The sequence below is a fragment of the Prionailurus viverrinus genome, chromosome E2 (genome assembly GCF_022837055.1).
Source record: "Prionailurus viverrinus isolate Anna chromosome E2, UM_Priviv_1.0, whole genome shotgun sequence".
NCBI classification, from domain to species: Eukaryota; Metazoa; Chordata; class Mammalia; order Carnivora; family Felidae; genus Prionailurus; species Prionailurus viverrinus.
In genome coordinates, this window is record NC_062575.1 from 3,578,011 (window position 1) to 3,595,279 (window position 17,269).

At 54.6% G+C, this 17,269-nt stretch overlaps 1 protein-coding gene across 2 annotated transcripts; it reads left to right on the top strand.

Annotated features, from left to right (window-relative positions):
- The first annotated feature begins 1,672 nt into the window (after window positions 1-1,672).
- Window positions 1,673-16,853, top strand: RDH13 (retinol dehydrogenase 13). Of its 2 annotated transcripts, XR_007147316.1 has the most exons (9): window positions 1,673-1,850; window positions 5,085-5,203; window positions 6,750-6,905; window positions 9,453-9,557; window positions 10,486-10,698; window positions 11,526-11,627; window positions 12,892-14,343; window positions 15,555-15,645; window positions 15,990-16,853. XR_007147316.1 is itself a non-coding variant. In XM_047835170.1 (7 exons), exons 1-7 carry the CDS (start codon window positions 1,786-1,788, stop codon window positions 13,116-13,118), a joined length of 987 nt encoding a protein of 328 aa, XP_047691126.1. In that variant the 5' UTR covers window positions 1,673-1,785; the 3' UTR covers window positions 13,119-14,611. The 2 variants fall into 2 exon arrangements, 1 of the variants encoding a protein (XP_047691126.1); XM_047835170.1 differs by lacking the exons at window positions 15,555-15,645; window positions 15,990-16,853 and having other exon boundaries at window positions 12,892-14,611.
- Window positions 16,854-17,269: the final 416 nt, after the last annotated feature.

A 17,269-nucleotide genomic window follows, 5' to 3' on the forward strand; every position in this document is an offset into this window, starting at 1 on the left:
TCATGACTCTTAGACTTTATATACGCTGTTACACCTGTCTGGTTGCCCCTCTTCACTTGTTTCACTTGCCAAACTCCTATGCATCCTTCAAAACCCTATTTGGGTTTCCCCTCCTCTGGGAACTTTTTCCACATTCCTAGGCTGAGTCTCCAATCACAGATCCTGGACCCAGGGCTGTTGTGTTCCCTTTGGGTGCCCTGTGTCTAAGAGGGCACATGGAACTCACAGTTTTCAGGGCACTACAGAAATGAGCAACATCACCCCAAGGGGGAAAAATCATTAGCTCCAAACTACAAAAGCTACAGACCCAAGTGAATACATTTCATTCTATACCTACAAAACGTTACATCAGATTTGTCATCCAATCCAATATTCAAAAATCTCTTGGGACATTTGGAAACAATTTATCAGCCAGATTTTTCTCACCTCCTAAGAATTCTCAAGCATGTCTGTTGATTGCAGACAAACGCGATCGAATCGTAAATCAAATGAGTTACTTGCGGTCAAGTAATTTCCAAAACCAGATTGTAAAAAAAATTTCAGTTTTTCTTTCAGTCAGCTTTATTGTGGGACGACTTACATGCAATAAAATTCACTATTTTTAAGTGAACGTGCTGGTAACATTTCACAAATGTATGTAGTCCTGCGTATAACCGCCAGTAGGGTTGCCACAGAGACTATTTCCAAAACCGGAAGAAGTTCCCTTTCTGGTGATCACTTCCTCCACCCCTGGCCCCGCAGATCCTGTCTTCCCCTATAGTCTTGCCTTCCCTGGAATGCCTCTAACTGCAGTCACACTGCATGCAGTCTGGTGTCTGGCTTCTTACATTCAGAATGATGCTTTTGTCCTTCATCCGTGTTGCGGCAACTGCCAGCGGTTCATTCTTTTTATGCAATAATGACCCATAGTATGAATTTACAATAAGTTATCCAGGGGTCCAAGCCTCCAGCCCCTCTTCCCTCAGACCCAGCAGTCTAGATCCCTAGACCCTCCTGCCTCAGACCCAAGAGTTCTGACCCTCATCCCCACCTCCCTCAAACCAGGAGTCCAGGCCCCCAGCCCCTCCTCCTTCAGACCCAGGGGTCCAGACCCCCACCACCTCCTCCCTCAGACCCGGGGAATTCTGATCCCCGGACGCTTCTCCTTCAGAACTGGGAATCCAGTCCCTACCCCCTCCTCGGTCAGACCAGGAGTCCACGCCTTGATCTACTCTTTCCTCAAGGACCCCAGGGGTTTGGGAACCCCCAAGGTACTAAATCCTAGTTTCTAAGCACTGAAGTTCTCAAATTCTCTCATAATGTCTATGAGGAAGGTACTACTGGTGAACACGCATTTTAGGTGGGAAACAGGCTGACATATCTGAAAGACACACAGAGGAGGACAGCCTGGAAGCGGTGGCAGAAACCGCAGCAGCAGGATCGTAACCCTCGTGTTACAGTAGAACCCCGCCGCGCCTGGTAGCTGAGCGACTATGACTTCATTGAACCCGCGCACTGGCCCCGCCCCTCATGCCCCGCCCCTAGGCCACGGCCACGCCCACTGCCCCGGAAACTACCATTCCCAGCCGCAGCGGCGCCAGGGCCCATTCTCATAGGTCCCGCCTTGGAAGCCCCGCCCCTGGAAGCCCCACTCCCGAGATGCCCCCGCCTCTTCCCGGAAGCCTGAGTCCCAGACGGCCTGGCCTTCCCCACGTGGGTCGCGGGCTGAGCGGTCCCAGGGGCGACCCAGCGGCTTGTCTGGGGGAGGGAGGGGGGCTCCGCGTCCGACCCCCGCTCCTACCCGGCATGAACCGCTACCTCCTGCCGCTCTCCGTGCTGGGCACGGTGGCGGGTGGCGCCGTGCTGCTCCGGTGAGTGCGCTCTGCTGGTGGGCCGCCGGCAGCCGCGAGGGGGGAAGGCTGGGGAGAGGTTGCTTGGTGGCCGACGGCCTAGAACTCCAGCTCACCCGACCAGCCCGCCCCCAGACAGTGTTGGGGGGCAAACCTAGGTAGGCCCCCGAGGGCAGGTCATGGCCCAAGGTCACTCCGAGGAAGGGGCGGATCCGGGCCCTTGTGAACCTGCTGGTCTAATTGCTTCCGTACTTGTCATCGATTATTGAATCCGTCCTGCGGACACTTATTGAACGGTCTCTGTAGTCATGTGCTGGCCCCGGTGCAAGGAAAATGTGTGCCACCTTAAGCTCTCTTATCCGAAATCGGAGACGCAAACTGAATTGCCCAACACAGTGCATGACCAGATTGAACTGCATGGATTATATATACTGGTCTCTCCTGGGCGAACTCACTAAAAAACCCCACAGAAAACCCAGCCAACCCAGTATTCCATAGCAGCACTGCTTCGGAGAGCTTTCGGCGCTGATGGAAATGTTTTATATTTGTGCTGTTCGTTATGATAGATAGCACTTAAGGTATAGTTGCATCGTGCCTGGAATTAACAATATGGTGTTATATTGTACACTCAAGAACTTGTTAAGAGGGTGGAAATCACGTTAAGTGTTCTTACCGCAATTGAAAAGAATTAGTAATATATAATTCCTTTTTTTTAGAGAGAGGGAGAGAGAGGGGGTCGAAGTGAACAAGGGGCAGAGAGAGAGAGGAGAGAGAAGCAGGGCTCACCCAAAGTGCGGCTCGTGTTCATCCCAAGAGGGCCTGGAGCCCATGCCATGCGGGCGAGACTCAAACTCACAAACTATGAGATCATGATCTGAGCTGAAGTCAGATGCTTAATGATCGAGCCACCTAGGTGCCCAGCAATATCTAATTAAAAAAAAAAAAAAGGTTTGTTTATTTTTGAGAGGGAGAGGTGCAGGAGTAGGGGAGGGGCAGCGGGAAGGAGAGAGAACCCTAAGCAGGCTCCACGCTCAGCACAGAGCCAGTGGAGGGGCTTGATCTCAAGACCGTGAGATCAGGACCGGAGCCAAAATTGAGTCGGACGCTCAACTGACTGAGCCACCCAGGCGCCCCAGCAATATATCATTTTATTACAGTTACACAATACAAGAGATTGGCTGGGAGGCCTGAAAGTGATTGGAATATTGAAATGCTTTTTTTTTTTTTTTTTTTTTTAAGGGAATGAAGCATAGACTGTAAATCCCTTTGAATAATTACCTTTGGGTTTATTTGCTGGAGCTATGATGCAGCTTCATTTTGAAGTTGTTACTCCTGATCTGATAAAGCCTTTTTCATGTACTTGGCCTGTATCTTGTTATTTATTTATTTAAAATATTTTAAATGTTTTATCTGTAAGATGGAGAGAGACAGAGCATGAGTGGGGATGGGGCAGAGAGAGAGGGAGACAAAGAATCTGAAGCAGGTTCCAGGCTCCGAGCTGTCAGTAGACAGCCCGACGCAGGGCTCGAACTCACAAACTGTGAGATCATGACCTGAGCCGAAGTCGGACACGCAACCAACTGAGCCACCCGGGCGCCCCATGTATCTTGCTATTTATAATTCATTGAACAGTGGCTCTGTAATATTAACTGTTTTGGAAGTTCTAGAAAATGGAAATAGCTTTTTTTTTTAATGGAAATAATTCTTCCTTGTAATAAAATTCATTCATGCTGTTTTTATTTTTCTTTATAGTATTGTCTTTCAGTCCTGAAAAAACTAAAAATAGTGATAATAATAAAGTGACAGCATGGGACAGAAAGAAAGAAAGGTAGCTGAGTGCCCTGGGGGGAAAGTATGGCTATTTATTCTTCATTATTTAAAAAAAAAATTTTTTTTTAACGTTTTATTTATTTTTGAGACAGAGAGAGACAGAGCATGAACGGAGGAGGGGCAGAGAGATAGGGAGACACAGAATCTGAAGCAGGCTCCAGGCTCTGAGCCATCAGCCCAGAGCCCGACACGGGGCTCGAACTCACGGACCGCGAGATCGTGACCTGAGCTGAAGTCGGCTGCTTAACCGACTGAGCCACCCAGGCGCCCCTATTCTTCATTATTTTTAAAAAGTTTATTTGTTTAAGTAATTGCTACACCCAACGTGAGGCTTAAATTCACGACCCCAAGATCAAGAGTCGCTTGCTTTTCCAACTGAGCCAGCCTGGTGCCCCTATTTTTTTTTTTTTTTTTAAGGTTCTTTAATATTTATTTTTGAGAGACAGGGCACGAGCAGGGGAGGGGCAGAGAGAGACGGAGACACAGAATCTGAAGCAGGCTCCAGGCTCTGAGCTGTCAGCACAGAGCCCGACGTGGGGCTCGAACCCACGAACCATGAGATCATGACCTGAGCCAAAGTCGGTCGGACGGACGCTCAACCCATTGAGCCACCCGGGTGCCCCAGAGGTGCCCTTATTTTTAATTTAAATAAAAACTTAGCCCCAGGTGGCTGGTGGTGTCCGTCTTGTACAGCTCCCTTCTCTCATATGGAGATGGCATTGTTTGGCCAGTCCCCCACTGGTGACAGTCAGTTGTTTCCAGTATTTGGCTTCTGTGGGACATGGGTAAAGAATAAGGGTCCCCCTGCCCCCCAAAGATGGGCACGTCCTAATGCTCAGAGCCTGGGAATATGGTCCTTTACCTGTCAAAGGGGACTCTGCAGATGCCATTGAGTCAAGGACCTTGAGATGGGGGGGTTGTCCAGGTGGGTCCACCACAATCACAATGGTCCTTCCGAGTCAGGGACGTGAAGACGCTGTACGGCTGACTTTGGGGACAGGAGCCAGTGGGCACCTCTAGAAGCTGGAAGAGGCATGGACCGGCCTCTCCCCTAGAGCCTCTGGAAGGAACACAGCCCTGCCAACACCCTGCCCTTATCCCAGTGAGACCCGTTTCGGACGCCTGCCTGCAGAGCCCTAGATAGATCACGCCAGCAGAGTTTAAACCCCCCCCGAGCTTGTGGTGACTGGTTCCAGCGGCCACAGGAAACGAACACAGCGGGTCTTCAGGAAGTACTGATTGTCGTAGAGGCTCCCCCACACCTGGCCCTGCTGAGCCCTTTCTTTACCTGTGACATCACAGTGGCCCCCATGCAGTCACCAGATGTCCTTTCCGTCTTTCGGTTTGGGGAACACAAGCTCATGTCGGCACCTGCAGCAAAGGGTGCAGATGGACAGAACTGACCACGTGGCTTCTCGCTTTCAGAGACTATGTTGCCGGAGGGTCCTGTCCCAGCAAGGCCACCATTCTCGGGAAGACCGTCATTGTGACCGGCGCCAACACGGGCATCGGGAAGCAGACCGCCTTGGAGCTGGCCAAAAGAGGTGAGGCCCCAGCGGGCACCTGCCTTCTCTGCCCGAGGCTTGGGGTGTGAGGTCTGGTGCTGGAGGGTTTGCGTTCCTGGGGGACGCTAAGGCCATCTGGTTGTCCAGGTCCAGAGTCATGTCGGCTTAGGCCGGAAAGGTTCTCCTCTCTGAACGCGGTGAGGGAGACTCTGGGTCTCCGAGGAGGCTGTGGACACCCAGCAGTTTCTGGTGTTGCCTTTTCTCTTGGTGCCGGCCTTGCGCTCCCTTACGGTAGTCGACTCCGTCCTGATGGCCGGCTTGGGGCCTGGGTCAGAGGCTGGGGGTGAGGATCTGGCTTCAGGCTCTTCCAGGCTTACTGGTCGGGCGTTTTGTAGAAGGCCCCTCGATCTGGGTCCGGTCAGTGTTTTTCGCCTGGTCGGACTGGGGTCCTGGCGGACTTCCGGGCGGGAGGACTGCCCCGCTCAGCACGTGAAGGTCTCCTTCCAAGTTACAGTCAGTGGACATCCTGTCAGGTCAGGCACCGGAAAAGGAGGAGTCGAGGATTTGCGTCTGAGCTGCTGGAGGAGCAGAGCCACCACTGGTGGGGGCGGGAAGGCTGCGGCGGGGCAGGCTTGAGGGCTGCGGGAGATCGCAAACTTTCTGTGGGCTTGACGGGTTGGGGTGGCTGGGGAATGGGTCCTGGCGGGCCAGGCCGGAGTGGGGTCTACCCCTGTCCACCCCTGAGGTGAGAGCGGTGGGGGCCGTGATGGGCAGCCCCCCCCCGGCCCTGGGGTTTCCCCAAGGAGGGGGCACGTGCTCCCCCCAGGAGAGGGTGGACACACCCACCGCGGTCCTGAGGTCCCGAGGCAGCAGAGGATGAACGGATCCGCGTCCCATGAGTTCCCTTGTGGAGCGTGTGAGGGACAGCGGGGCCCAGTGGCGGGCAGGTAAGCCACACACATCCACGTGGTCCGCACCGTGGCTGCTTGTCCTTCTTCAATCCCTGGTTCTTGTCATTTTTCTAATTTTTTTTTTTTATGGCCGTATTGAGATTTAATCCACACAACACACAGGTTACTCACTTATCCTTTTTTTTTTTTTAATCTTTATTTATTTTGAGAGGGAATATGTGTGCACGCAGGGGAGGGGCAGAGAGAGATGGGGAGAGAGAGAATCCCGAGCAGGCTCTGAAGTGTCAGCATAGGGTCCGATGTGGGGGGTCAAACCCATGAACCGTGACGTGAGATCATCATCTGAGCTGAAATCAAGAGTTGGACACTTAACCGACCGAGCCACTGAGGCGTCCCCCGAGGGGAGGATTTAAAAAATATTCTTTATCTCGGGTGCCTGGGTGGCTCAGTCGGTTAAGCGTCCGACTTCGGCTCAGGTCATGATCTCGAGGTTCGTGAGTTCGATCCCTGTGTCGGGCTCTGTGCTGACAGCTCGGAGCCCGCACCCGCTTCGGATTCTGTGTCTCCCTCTCTCTGCCCCTCCCCCACTCATGCTCTCTCTCTTTCAAAAATAAATAAACATAAAAAAACAAAAATTAAAAAAAAATATTCTTGATCCTGTCCTGGGCTTCCAGGAGGCAACATCATTCTGGCCTGTCGGGACATGGAGAAGTGCGAAGCAGCAGCAAGGGACATTCGCAGGGAGACCCTTAATCACCACGTCAGCGCCCGGCACCTGGACTTGGCCTCCCTCAAGTCCATCCGAGAGTTCGCGGCGAAGATCACCGAAGGTAGGAGGGAGGACGCCGGCCTTGAGGGGCGCGGTGGGGTCGCCAGGCTTTGAGGAGTGAGTTTAAACCAGCCAAGTCCTAGGGCTACCGTGGGGTGTTGGTAGACCGTGGCCCGTGTTTTCGGACAGGGCCAGACGTCTGCGGGAGCAGATGATACGCTTTTTATCTCTTCTGGTCACGTTAACGTATTTTACGTGTCAACCATTTACGTAAATGGTTGGAAGAACTCAAAAGAGTGATCTTTCTGGATATGCGGACATGGTATGGAGGTCAGGTATCAGTGTCTGTAAATAAAGTTTTATTGGCACACAGTCGTGCCCGTTAGTTTACGTATCATCGGTGGCCGCGTTAGTCCCGCGACGGCGGAGTTCAGTAGAGACAGACGGTATGGCCTGCAGAGCCAAAAGTGTTCAGTCTGGTCCTTTACAGGAGAAGCTTGCCCTGTCGGAAAACGAACTCCTTCGGCATCAGATCCCCCAGAGGCAGAGGCCCAGATGAGGTTGGAAGTGCGGGGGGATGAGGGATGAGTTAGCCTGGTGAAAGGCAATGGTGCCGACTCTCCACGGGTTCCTGAGGCTCTTTGGCTCTCAGGGGTGACGGGTGACGCCCGGGACGCAGCGAGGAGTCAGATCCAGGCTCTGCGTGGGGTCCTGTGTGGGGCCACGGCCGCGACGATGGGCACAGCACAGGGTACCCGGCCCTCACGCTCTCTTTGCTGGGTGTTTCTTTCTGCAGATCCGGGGACTAGGCTGGCATTTTTCTGCACCGCATCACACTCGTGACCCTCTCGTCTTGCTTCCCACCCGATGTCCTCAGAACTGGTTTACGTCCTTATGTTTGGGAACAGGAATGACATTTACGGGAGGAAACGTTCAGAAAGTACAAACGGGGATACAGCCAACCATCTCCCTGCCGCTAGCTCCCAGACACCTTCTTCCTCAGACGTATTCAGTGCACCCCTTCTTGGGTGTCCTTCTGGAGACTGTTTGTGCATTTCTTTTTTTTTTTTTTTAATTTTTAATGTTTATTTTTGAGAGAGGGAGACACAGAATCCAAGGCAGGCCCCAGGCTCCAAGCTGTCAGCACAGAGCTGGATGTGGGGCTCGAACCCACAAACCATGCGATCATGACCTGAGCCGAAGTCGGACGCTCGACCCACTGAGCCCCCCAGGTGCCCCTGTTAGTGCGTTTCTAAAGCAAGCAGATATATATACCTGCCCTGGGCCTTTTTGATATAATGGGAGCATGTCATACATGTGGTGCTTTTTCTCCCCTGTTCTACCCAGCAGGTTCTAGTGTTTTCCCTTTTTACAGAGGGGGAAATGAATCAGAGCAAAGCTGTGTGCCTTGGCCAGGGTAGAGCCAGGGGATTTGAACCCTCGTCTGATGGTTCCAGGTAGTTCTGTGCTACCCCATCCACCATCAGATAAAGAACGAAATAGAGGCTCTGTTTACAAGGTGCTGGATAACTAGTCTGTTGTCTCTACTGAACCTAAAAACCACTTTGAGAGTGTTGTGGGTTCCACTATGTCCCCTCAAAAGAAGATGTGTTGGGATCACAGCCCCCAGGACCTCAGAATGTGACCTTATTTGGAGACAGGGTCTGTACGGAGGTATCCAAGTGAAAGTGAGGGCAGCAGGGTAGACCCTACTCTGGTATGACTGGAGTCCTTGTAGAGAGGGAGGTGAGGACAACAGACAGATGCTGAGGGAAGAGACAGAAGGTGGACAGTTGTTTACGGGAGGGGAGAGACCCAGGAACAGATTGTCCCTCACGGTCCTCAAAAGGAGACAATCCTGAGACCCGATGATCCTGGACTCCCCGCCTCCAGAGCTGGGACGCAGTATGTTTCCGTGGCCCGTTGTTACGCGGCCCTAGCTGACTGATACAGGGAGGAGGGTGCTGTTATTCGTCCCGTTTTACAGACAAGGAAACAGGCCCAGGGAGGGATGGCCGCTTGTGCCTGTGGAGAGGCAGGGCTGGGAATCGGCTGCCTGCTGAGCTGGAGTTCCTACGAGTAACCCCCCAGTTTCAGGCCCCGAGGCCCCTGCAGATGTGGCCTCTTCCCTTTTCAGAAAACGTCTCTGAGTTGCAGGTGGGGCATGTCTGTTTTCAGAATATAGCAAACTGGTTTGAGATCACAGTCTCTTCACGGTTGTGGAGGCCAGAAGTCCAGGATCGAGGTGTCAGCAGGGTGGCACTGTTCCTGAGACAGGACAGTACCTCCTGCATCTTCCAGCTTCTGGAGGTGGCCCTCGGTCCTCGCAGGCGCATCGCTCAGTCTCTGCCTCCGTCCCCACAGCACATTCCCCCCGCGGGTTGCTGTCTGAGTCCTGTTGGTTTGGGGCCCCACGATGACCTTATCTTAACTAGATAACTTTTGCAAAGACTCTTTGCAAAATCAGGCTGTGTTCCCAGACTCCGGCTGGGCGTGAATGTCTGGGGGACAATGGTCAGCCCAGGGCAGGGGGTGCTGTCCCCCCAGCTGCGCTCGTGCTTCACGCAGGCGTGGGACTGACGCGTTTGCCCTCACCCCTGTCCTCCAGAGAAAGAGCGCGTGCACATCCTGATCAACAACGCGGCTGTGATGCGGTGCCCCCACTGGACCACCGAGGACGGCTTCGAGATGCAGTTTGGCGTTAACCACCTGGGTGAGGCCTCGGGCTGCGGGCTGTGTGGGGTCAACGTCGGCCTGGGATGTGAATGGGATCCTCTGTGGGTCCTCCTCACTCTCAAGGGCAGCTGGGCGGCCGCTTGTGGGGTCACCGGCAGCTCAGGGAGTTGCCTGCTGACAGCCGGGTGCTCCACCAGTCCTTCAGATCCGTCATCCGTCTCAGCCTTTTGACCCCTTGTCTGTCCTCCAGTCTGTCTGTCCTTCAGTTACTCTGTCCACCTGTTGTCACCCTGAATGCAACAGGGGTTCCCTTAGCAAGGGCGAGGAGGAACTAGGTACTGGGCAGGTGCCAGTCACTGGATTAGGGCCCACCCTCATGACCTCATTTTCACTTGATTGCCTCTGCGAAGACCCCTCTCTCCAAATAAGACCACATGCCAAGGTCTTGGAGGGTCATAACTCACGTGACTATCACTCGGTGTCCTATTGGCTGGGGCCCAGTCACATGACCGATGCCGGTGCAAGGAAGTCTGGGAAATGTAGTCCTTCACCGGGCAGCCCTGGGCAGAGCCGAAAATTCTATCGCTGAAGGAGAAATGGAGGAAGGATTTGGGGAGACGGAAGGCGGTCCGTCCCCCAACCGACCTCATAGGATTCGTGCAGAGCTTGATGTTGGGCTGGATCTTTCTTTCCTGCGGGGCCGCCCTGCTCGCTACAGGACGTTTATTTAGGAGCGTGCCTGGCTGGCCTCCACCCACCCGATGGCCAGAGCACCTCCCTTTTCTCTCCGCAGTTGTGACGACCACAACCTCTAGGTGTTGCCAGAGGTCCCCTGGGGGATGGATCTGGCCCCTGTCCAGAGCCACGGGTTCCTGGGAGGGTCACACAAGGTAATGTTCTCAGTACGGTCCTATGTGCCAGGTAAGAATTCAGGGAAAATTGCCTTTTTGTTGTCCTGCATCCAGGTCACTTTCTCTTGACGAACTTGCTGCTGGACACACTGAAAGCCTCGGCCCCTTCGCGGATCGTCAACCTCTCGTCCTTGGCCCACGTCGCAGGTCACGTGGACTTTGATGACTTGAACTGGGAGAAGAGGACGTACGACACTAAAGCGGCTTATTGCCAGAGCAAGCTGGCCGTCGTCCTGTTTACCAAGGAGCTGAGCCGGCGGCTGCAGGGTACGTGTGTGGCGAGCCTCGCCGGCCTCTCTCTTCCTCTGGCTCTGCGCCTGGAACAGTCCTCCTGTGACGCTGGGCCCATGGGAGGTCAAGCACGGGTCCCAGAACAGAGTAGGTGGAGGCGGGACACGCACGGCACCACGTTCACTGGCGCCCGAAGCAGACGTCACTGATCCATCGTGGCATCCTCCCCGGCTCATCCTGCACCGGCGCCTAAGCCTTCGGTGCTCTGGGCTAGCGGTCCTCAACCGTGGGTGAGTCGGCACCCCTGGAGACATTCGGCAGTATTTGAAGACCGCTGGGGCAGTGGAGGTGGGGGGAGCGTTGCTGCTGGCATGCAGCCGCCCAGCCTCCTGCCGCGGACAGGATGAAGAACGATCTGACCTCAGTGTCCAGGGGGCCGAAGTCGGAAGGTCCGCCCTGTGCCCTTGCTTCTCAGAGAGCATCCGTGGACCAGCCACGTCCATTCAGCCAGGAGCTGGCTGTAACTAGCCTCTCAGGCCCCACCCCGAGCCACCGCCTCAGATTTCTCAGGGGGTGGGGGGGTGGAGCCCGGCAGCTGGGGGCTCTCAGGCCCTCCGGGGGATTTTCACGTACGTTCAGGTTCGGGAGGCCCTGCCCTAGGCAGTTACGTGACAGAGCTGCTTTGCAAGATGAAACCACTTGCTGTGGAAGTTTCCGAGCAAGGGGGGGGTGATGTGGATTCAAGGGGAGGACACGGAATGGGATGGCCCTGGAGCCGAGGGCGGGCGGCATCAGCCTTCCAGGTGGGGCGTGAGCCTGGTGTCTGCTCACCCCCTCGTCCCTCTCCTTCCCTCTCCCGTCAGGCACGGGTGTGACTGTCAACGCTCTGCACCCCGGCGTGGCCAGGACGGAGCTGGGCAGACACACGGGCATGCACAGCTCTGCCTTCTCCAGCTTCACGCTCGGTAAGCCCCCTCCTGGCCTGCGGGCCCTTAGCCGAACCCCTGCCCGCCCCGCCTGGGGCCCAGCTCCCTTCAGCGTATCAGTCAGACCCTGCAGAGAAACAGAATAGGATATATGCAGATGCTCGGAGAGACCTGTCGTGAGGGATCGGCTCGTGCATTTACGGAGGCTGAGAAGTCCCCGTGATCTGCCCTCTGTCTGCTGGAGGCCCAGGAGAGGTGGTGGTGTATCCCGGTCCAAACCCAGAGGCCTGTCAACCAGGGGAGCCCTGGTGTCAGTCCCAGCCCGAAGGCCAGGGGCCCTGGTGTCTGAGGGCAGGAGACGGATGTCCCAGCTCAAGCAGAGAGAGGGCAGAATTGGCTCTTCCTCCAGCTTTTTGTTCCGTTTGCACCTTCAACTAATTGCACGGTGCCCACCCACCTTGGTCAAGGGCGAGCTCTTTACTCCTTCAGAGTGTATCTCATGCTCAGAGACTCTCTCCGTGGCTTGGCTCTGCCCCCTCCCTCGTATCTTCCGGGGTACTGAGAACGAGTTACTGGTACATGTGGATCCAGCCTGCCATCCTTGGAAATAGCCCCAGGAAACAGGCCAGATCCTGCTCGATGAGAAAACCGGGTCTCAGAGAAGGAGACCATGGAGCGGACTCCTGGTTGTGCCTGGGGTGGCTCCAGCTTCACCCCAAATGAGCTTTGCCACCCAGGGAGGCATCCTCCCCTCCCAGAGCCTGTTTCCTTAACGACAAAGCGAGGGCCATAACAGCACGCTCCTCACGGTCGTGAGGATGAGATGGCCCTTAAAAGAACCGGCAGAGGGTCTGACCCAGCTTTAGGCTGAATAATTAGAACTTTAGAACTAGCCCTGAAAAACATTTCGTGGGTGGGTGCCGGATATCAAGGATTCTAAGTTGAGGCTGGCGCTGGAGACATTTCATAAATAAAAGTTATTTTAAGCAAGAGGAGGTAGGGTAAGGACTCAGAGCTCAAGGAGAGGAGGGAGAGCTCCCGTGTTCTTGGGGAAAGCTGGAGAGGCTTGCTGGGGGAGGCAGCTTTGGGGCTGGTCTCTGGCCCAAAGGTGGCTGGGCAGTGCCGGGGAAGGGAACCCCTGGTGGAGGGAACCTCGGAGGCAAAGGCCTGGAGGTGGGCCGTGTGGGCCTGCGGTCCGACTTCTGGCCTCTGTGGGCCCGGGGCATCGTGGTGGAGGCGTTGGGCTGTTTGTGTCCTCCTCCCAGAACGTGTGTGGACTGAATGCCCCGTGGGCTCCTTGCAGGGCCCATCTTCTGGCTGCTGGTCAAGAGCCCCCAGCTGGCAGCCCAGCCCAGCACGTACCTGGCCGTGGCAGAGGAACTGGAGGGCGTTTCTGGAAAGTACTTTGATGGATTCAAAGAGAAGCCTCCAGCCCCTGAAGCTGAGGATGAGGAGGTAGCCCAGAGGCTTTGGGCTGAAAGTGCCCGCCTGGTGGGCTTGGAGCTGTCCGGGGGTTCCTCTCCTCATTGAGGGGACAGCCCCTCCCAGAATAACCTTTGGGAGCAGGTGTCAAAAGCACGCGGGAGGCTGAATCACCTGGATGCCGCAGCCAGACCAAGGCTGGCTGCTCTGTCTGCAGCACCCTCTAGGTGGCAGTGTTTGCCAAGGAATTCTGGCTGCCACGCCTACGCCACCCTCTAGGTGGCAGTGTTGGCCGTGTGAGCCTCAAGACCAAGGCTGTTGTGCGCGCAGCGCCCCCTAGGTGGCAGTATTGCTCAAGGACCAATGGCCGCTACGTCCACACCATCCGGTAGGGATCCCTCGTGGCTCTTGCCTCCTCTCAGGCACAGTGGACCCGGCTGCAGGTGCACACCTGGCCCATCGGCCGGCAGGGGCACGGGGCCATCAGACGCCTGCCTTGTGCATGTCACTGGGAGCTGCTGAGGGAGGAGTCCGCTCCCTCTGCTGTGGCCGCGGCAGGAGAGCCAATGACGGCCACGGTGCCGAACTGTACACCCCTGGGAAAGCTGTCAGCCCGACAGGATCAAGTTCATGGTTCCCTGCGGGACCGTGCACACCCGCAGTCACCTCTCCGAGCCTCGGTTTCTCCCACTGTAGAATGTGCAGAATAACTTGACTACCTCCTAGGATGGTATGGTGGTGGGTGAGTTATCGCCCGGCGTGGTGAGTGGCAGCTGTGTGTTCCTTGCTGGCACCAAAAAGCTCGGTAATCAAGATACGAATACTTTAACATTAAAAAAATGTGACATTTGAGGTACGTGGGGAGCCCAGGGATGCCGTTCCATGTCCACAGAACAGCGCATGATCGTGCCCCAGATGCCAACGATGCCGAGGGAGGGAGTGGAAAGGCATTAAAGACGGCCCAAAGCCTTAGAAGTACAGTTAGTTTTCTTTCTGTTACCACATCAGACCACAACAGCCGAAGGGTATGTTTGGGATGAACGGACTCCGGTTGGCACCTTCCAGCACGGACCCCAACGATCCCCATCTCCCCCTGTTCATGTCCTTCTTACCCTCTGAGAGAGGGCTGGACCTAGCTACTCACTTCCAGCAAAAAGAATGCAGCCAAGCTGACGGAACAGCCGGTTCTGTGGTCAGGCTACTGATCGGCATCTGTCGTGCTGGCCCTCGCCCTGCCTCGCCGAGAGGAGCTGTGAGCTGTCCTGTGCAGACATCCCAGTGGCCGGGATGGCCAGAGAGGAACTGAGGACTCAGTGCAGCAATCCAGGAGCAGGTGTGAACACCAGGAGGTGGGAATCATGTTGGTGGGGGGCAGTTACCCTAAGAGCCTGTCCACCACAGGGATACACCCCCCCACATACATACATATGTGTGCGTGTATCCTCATATAATCTGTGTATTTCTCCCTGTGGGATCAGGGAAAATACTTCTTTTTTTTATTTTTAAGAAATTTACATCCTGGGCCCCTGGGTGGCTCAGTTGGTTAAGCATCCGACTTCGGCTCAGGTCATGATCTCACGGTTTGTAAATTCAAGCCCCACGTCTGGTTCTGTGCTGACAGCTCAGAGCCTGGAACCTGCTTCGGATTCTGTGCCTCCTCCTCTCTCTACCCCTCCCCTGCTCACACTCTGTCTCTCTCTGTCTCAAAAATAAATAAACATTAAAAAAAATTTAACATCCAAGTTAGTTGACATACAGTGTAATGATTTTCAGGAATAGAATTTAGTGATTCATCACTTACATATAACACCCAGTGCTCATCCCAACCAGTGGTCTTAATGCCCCCTTGCACATTCAGCCCATCCTCCCCTTCCCCAACACCCCTCCAGCAACCCTGTTTGTTCTCGGTATTTAAGAGTCCCTTCTGGTGTGTCTCAGGGAAAGTACTTCTGGTAGTCCGGTAGTCTGAGCGTAACCTCAAAACCTCCGGCTCTCCAAATATATGTGTAGGATTTGCCCGGAGGTGACAGTATTCGCTAACATAACCACAGTACAATGACCAAAACCCAGAAAATAATACTGACAATGCTAGGATCTCATATCTAATCTACAGACGTTGAAGTTTTATCATTGGTAATGTCCTTTACAGCGCAAAAGAAAACCACCGAAATTCTTTTCTGACCCAGTAGCCAATCCAGAATCACACGTTACATCACTTGTCCTGTCTCCTTAATCCGCTTTAAACTGAACCGTGTTTCTCTTTCTTGAGTGGGACGCTTCTGAAGAGTCCTGGCCAGGTATGTTATAGAAGGTGCTTCAGTTTGGGTTTGTGACTTCTCTGTGAGTAGATCAGGGGTGAGGCAGCCTCCAGGGGGGGCAGAGCCTCACAGGGCAAAGGGCACGGAGCCGTGCTATCTCTGGGGACGTCACTCCCTGCGCCTCCACCCGCTCGGCAAGCGGAAGCTCCTGCACAGACTTCCTGGCTCCCTGCTGCCCAGTTTGGGTGGGTTTCTCAATCGGGGTGCCTTATCTCTGTGTATCTAGGCAGCAGGCACGTGGAGGTGATTCGAGCAAGACCAACCAGACCCTCTCCCTGAATCTGGATCTCGATGGGGCTGACACCAAGACCGATAAGGTTTGTCCCAAAGAGGTCTGTCGGCTCCTGGCCCCTGCACCGTGGCTCCTGTCTGTACCAGCTTCGTACGGCTGCTCTGACAAACAAGCCCAGACTGGGTGGTTCACGCTCCAGAGTTCTGGAGATCAGAAGTCCAGAACGGGTCTCTGGGCTAAGGTCAAAATGTCACCAGGGCTGCATTCCTTCCGGAGGCTCACGGGGAGGATCTGCTTCCTGCCTTTTCCTGCTTCTAGGGGCCCCCACATTCCTCGCCTCGTGGCCCTTCCTCCGCCTTCAGGGCCAGCAATGACAGGCCAAGTCCTCACACGGCCATCTTTCTGGCTCTCCCTCTCCCCCGCTTTTAGGGAACTTGGTGAGGCTATTCGGCCTGCCCAGTGATCCGGGACCACCTCTCTCCTTCACAACAGCTCAAGAGCAACAATTCCATCTGCCCCCTCGATGCCCCTTTGCCACGTAAAGTAACAGGTTCTCGGGATTTGGGGCAGCCACCGTTCTCCCTGGCGCCCCATCCTCTCCAAAACCCGCTTCCTCGGCTTTTCCCAGGACCATGACCTTCCCTGACACTTCCCATCAAGTCCTCCTGTTTCTATTAAAGCAAAATTGGCATCGGTTGGAAGAGTGTGAGGCTCCTGATCTTGGGGCTGTGAATTTGAGCTCCACTTTGGGCGTAGAGTTGACTTAAAACCAACCGGCCAACCAGCCAATGAACCCTGGAGTGCCTTAGCAAGAAGAGTTGGAATCCAGTCTGATGCAGAAGCCCACATTCGTGGCAGGGGGCCACAGGCCTAAATGGAAAGAGCGTGAAGGCCAGCCCACTGGGGTGGCCGCTCCCACAAGAACCTAGCTCTTATGGAGACAAGTCCAACTCGGCCCGGGGTTGATTCTAGCCACAAACCCTCACAAGCAACATCCGCTTCCTTTCGGGAACTGAGAAGCCACAAGGACCGCAGGCGTTGACTCACAAATAACGTAACCCCCGCTACTTTACTGAAAGCCTTGAGGTGATTCATAACTCTAAACATAGCCCCCAGATAGATGAAAGATGATCAAAACTGGCCTAGAAAAACTTCAAACCCACACAAGTCCACAGAGAGGATGGTGGCAACATAATAAGCAGACTGAAGAACGAATCATGAGGGTAATGCTTTGGGGATGTTTTTTTGTTTTGTTGTTTTTTTAAAATTTAATTTATTTATTTTTTTAATTTTTTTTAATGTTTATTTATTTTGGGGACAGAGAGAGACAGAGCATGAACGGGGGAGGGGCAGAGAGAGAAGGAGACACAGAATCGGAAACAGGCTCCAGGCTCTGAGCCATCAGCTCAGAGCCCGACGCGGGGCTCGAACTCACAGACCGCGAGATCGTGACCTGGCTGAAGTCGGACGCTTAACCGACTGCGCCACCCAGGCGCCCCTGTTTTGTTTGTTGTTTTAAAGAAACCCACGACCGTGTCAAACCCTTCAGACTGCTGTTCGGGCTTTGGGGATTCGGCCAGGCTCTGTGGGCCGCCCATGCCTGCTATGAGAGCAGACATGCAGCATGTGAGCTGGGCTGATATTCACCCCAGTCACAAGCAAGAAGGGACACTATTTCATAGCAGCACAAGTCCAGAAGTAAGGCAGGC

Coding starts and splice junctions, on each gene's coding strand:
- RDH13 (XM_047835170.1), top strand. CDS start 1,786: ATGAACCGCTACCTCCTGCCGCTCTCCGTGCTGGGCACGGTGGCGGGT. Junction 1,851..5,084: donor GGTGGCGCCGTGCTGCTCCG/GTGAGTGCGCTC, acceptor TCTCGCTTTCAG/AGACTATGTTGCCGGAGGGT. Junction 11,628..12,891: donor CTTCTCCAGCTTCACGCTCG/GTAAGCCCCCTC, acceptor GGCTCCTTGCAG/GGCCCATCTTCTGGCTGCTG.